The 4,207-nt window shown below is 40.2% G+C and overlaps 1 protein-coding gene across 1 annotated transcript; it reads left to right on the plus strand.

Moving 5' to 3' along the window:
- The first annotated feature begins 297 nt into the window (after positions 1-297).
- Positions 298-3,912, plus strand: her13 (hairy-related 13). The gene is made up of 4 exons (XM_078410022.1): positions 298-620; positions 723-809; positions 920-1,001; positions 1,337-3,912. The coding sequence occupies exons 1-4, from the start codon at positions 549-551 to the stop codon at positions 1,795-1,797; spliced, it is 702 nt and encodes a 233-aa protein (XP_078266148.1). The 5' UTR covers positions 298-548; the 3' UTR covers positions 1,798-3,912.
- The last annotated feature ends 295 nt before the right edge of the window (positions 3,913-4,207 follow it).

Consider the following 4,207-nt stretch of genomic DNA (forward strand, 5'->3'; position numbering starts at 1 on the left):
CTGACGTCCAAACGCAGCTCCACCATCTTATGCAGTAAACAGTGAAGGCAATTGTGTCCTCGGCTTGCGGTTGTAGGGGAATTGGCCTGCAGTTGATAGTTAGCGTTTTGGAATGTGAGGACGGGGTGGTGTAATGTTTGGTTCGCCCCTCCAAGAGAGAGAGAGGAGAAAAAAAAGTACAGTTCTGTTGTGTCGAATTGCATAACAAATAACTTTAAAAGTCCCATTGACTCACGTGGCTCGCCGGAGCCTGACAGCAGGCAGAGCGCAGTATTGAGCCCCATACAAAGCGTTGCACCACTATTGGATAAGCTAATAACCTTTAGGCGTCCTTAGGACGCGCCGCTCCCCCGCCATTCAAATGCAAACGAGCGGGTATATATAGAGAGTTTGCCAACGGCAGGCTTACAGTGAATAAAAAAAGGAGATTGTACGCGAACCAGCTGCCAGCAAAAACGTGCTTTGGTGGGAGGACTCGTTTTTTTTGGATTTTTTTTTTTTTTTTTAAAGAAGAAATATTTGGTAAGGTTGCTGGAATTCGTAACAACATGGCCCCAGCCTGCAAACCGGGATCTGTCAGGGATGAAGGAGACTTTTATGCAGTCAAAGAAGATCGCAAGGTACATTTAAAAAGGGCAACTTTTAATCTGGGGAGGGGGGCTATGCACTTAACAAAACAAAAATGTCACTCTAACCCGGGGCGTTTCTTTTGCTAACTGCAGACTCGCAAGCCATTGATCGAGAAGAAGCGGCGAGCCCGCATTAACGAAAGCTTGCAAGAGCTGAGACTGATATTGGCGGATACGGAAGTGAGTTCTTTTTTAAGTTGTACTGATGGGGGGAGAAAAAAAAAGTCCTTCAGATTTCAGTACGTGATTTGTAAAAAAATAAAAATCTAAAATGTGCTAAATATTCTCAGCTGCAGTCGAAAATGGAGAATGCAGAGGTTTTGGAGATGACGGTGAAACGCGTCCAAAACATACTTTGCAACAGAAATGTTGGTGAGTAGGCAGGCTGAGGAGTGGAAATTGCAGGGAGTTGGGAATCTATTGCAAAATATAAATGCATTGCATAAGCTTTTTTTTTTTGTTGTTGCAGAAAAATGCGAGCAATAATATATTTTAATGGCAATTGTTGCGATAGGAAGCTGTTTCTTTTAAAGTGGACTCACTGTGATGGATGTTTCTTTTTTTGTGTGTTGGTTGGGGTTGTGTAATTTGCTTATTTGCTTATTTTATTGCTTTTATCGTTGGACTGCGGGTGACTAAATTTCAAATAAAGATATCTTGAATCTTGGAGGAAAAAAAACACCTCTCCCTTCTCTCCTTGTTGGCAGAACAGGATAGGTTTAACGAGGAAGCGAATGAGAGGTTTGCAGCCGGCTACATCCAGTGCATGCACGAGGTCCACACTTTCGTTTCAAACTGTCCGGGGATCGATTCTGCCGTGGCCGCCGATTTACTGAACCACCTCCTGGAGTCCATGCCACTGAGCGAAGACCACTTTCAGGATTTACTGGGCGAGTTGATGGCTGAGAGCAGCCCCAGTATATGGTCTGGGCCTGACGATATGTGCCTGTTATTGGCGTCCCCCGGAGGTAGAGAACAGCTCTGCTCACCGGCACCGTCTCCTGTATCCTCTGCCTCCTCCAGCGATGATGCCTGCTCCGATCTGGACGACGCCGACCCGTCCACTGCTGCACCGGCACCCTTGCTGCAAGAGAAAGTGGCAGACAGTTGTAGGACAGAGAACACCTCTCCTGCAGTGTACTCCAAGTCGGTCTGGAGGCCGTGGTAATCGAACGGTGCAGGGCCGAAGAGAAGTAACAAAGCTGCCTTGTTTGGGAGCGGTCGCTGGCTCTCCCATTAGGGGCCAGTTGCATGTCATCACTGCCTTCTATGAACAATATCGATCCTATAGCGACTGCAGTAATATGATTTTTTTTGTTTTTGAACGGGGAGATATGCTTAAAGAAATTGAACAAAATAAAAATAGCACTGGGAGTAATACAATACAATTGGGCAATACCCAATGTTAAAAGCTTAGCTGTGTTAGATACTATTACGAATTTCTAATTGAGGCCCTGGGTAAAGAGGTATTCGAATTTCTTAGTAACAGGAAAAAAACTGAAACAAAGCGCTTCTACAAAGCACAACATGTAACCTTTTTTTTAAACTTTGTTGAGGGGAAATAAAATCGTGCACACATGATTAAACATGTAAACACTCTAATTCTACTGGTCAAAAATGTTATAATCCCTTAAAGGGATTGTTTTGGAGTTAGTTTATACTGGTAACAGGGTCCACAGTATCTACCTTCAGTGAAGGAAGACTGAATTAGAATGGTGCAAAAAAAATAAGGTTAGATGTATATGTACTTATTGAGCCTAGGAGAATATCTTTTGACAACTTGTGTACTGATTCCCCCATGCTTCTGTTCACGGTTACATTTGAAATGTCCTGCCAGCACATTAATGTGTTTTGTTTTCAATTGTGTGTATATTTGTCAGTGATGTAAGTTTGACTTTTGTTGAGTTTTGTCATTTTTCAAAAAAATAAACTTTTACCACTTTTAAATGGCTGTCTACTAAATTACACATGCTGCCTGCCACCTTCCTGCACCGGTAACTTTATAATTGATGTTAATAATGCACCTTTTTAAACATGAAATGGTACTTCACAATTTGTATTACTGCTAAGAGCACCTTTTTAAACTTTTTTTTTTTTACAAGTCCCAAGATTGGAGCAGTAATAAACAATATTTAACACCAATCTTTGAAGGAAATATTAAGGGCAATGACCAAAACTCTTGGTCAGTGACATTAATTTTAATGAACATGTAAAGTATATGGCAAAGTTAGGGAGGGGATTCCAGAGGCTTTTCGACTTGACTACATTATTGGGAACTATACCTAGTAATTATATATTGTTCGCACTGTATATTATACAAAATCTGCCATTGGAAGATAGAATTGCATCCCTCTTGGTTCTCATGCCAATTGCTATACCACAACTATTGTATGATATCTTGGTATTCATGATGGACTTAGCTCTCTATGTGGTTTAACAGAAATCAAAACTTTCAAAATCTTCTGGATATAATAATATGAATAAAAGTAATACAAGATTTGAATATGGTGGGTAACCAAATTACTAGGTTCCAAGTGTGTAAGAAGGAACTGCAGATGCTGGTTTACATTGAAGATAGACACAAAATGCTGGAGTAACTCATTGGGTCAGGCAACATCTCTGGAGAAAAGGAATTGCTGACGTTTTGGGTTGACATTCTTCATCGGACTACTGTGTATTCCTATGTATTCCTTTTCTCCAGAGATGCTGTCTGACCCACTGAGTTACTCCAGCATTTTGTGTCTTGTCTACTAGATTGTAATATCTGCCATAGCATTTCCCAAATAATTCCTTCAAGAACAATGTGATGTTTATTCAAATAAAGCCAGAGTCAGAAATGGGAAATAATTGAAGTATAACATCATTCATGTCAATAAGTTGCAAAAACCTGTTGATGAGAACCAAGAGAATCATCTGCGATTTATGTCACGTTATTTGGAAGAAAGGACACTGCAAATTATTCGTGTGTGAGTGTACACTATTTTGGAGTGCAATAACATTGTGACTTTTGTCTCAATTCAAAGATTTGGTTATGTATTGGCACAAAACATTTATCAACTCTAATGTCAGTCTGATTCACAGTGGACATTAGCAACTGTATTCAGCAAAACCAGTCAATGATTATTTGATGTTAGTTTGAAACAGTAAGACTTCAAAAGCTAAGCTGTGTTTGAAAGGTTTTGGGAAGTTTGTTTTGGACTAAATTTAAAGAGTAAAGCACTTGAGGAGACCAAAGGCTGTGGTTAGCATTCTATAAATGCAAGTCCATTTACCTGGATTACTGATGCAATTTGTACAAATGTTTTGTATGTTTGAATATTCAGTGAAAATAAAGAGTCATACCTGATCTCTTTGTTGTCCATGTCTGTGTGCATCTGAGAATAATCGTTTTTGGATGTTTTTTCTGGGTGTCCTCGGTGAGATGTGCAATTGGCAGTACGAGTATAATCTGCCATTTGCACAATACACCATGAATAATTGGTAATAAGTGTACTACCTCGGTTTTAAGGAGGTAATTTGGTAGATTAGAACACAAAGCTTCAGTGCAATGCACATTCGTTCTACACCGCATGGGATTT

This window comes from Rhinoraja longicauda, chromosome 13, assembly GCF_053455715.1.
Source record: "Rhinoraja longicauda isolate Sanriku21f chromosome 13, sRhiLon1.1, whole genome shotgun sequence".
Taxonomy (NCBI): Eukaryota; Metazoa; Chordata; class Chondrichthyes; order Rajiformes; family Arhynchobatidae; genus Rhinoraja; species Rhinoraja longicauda.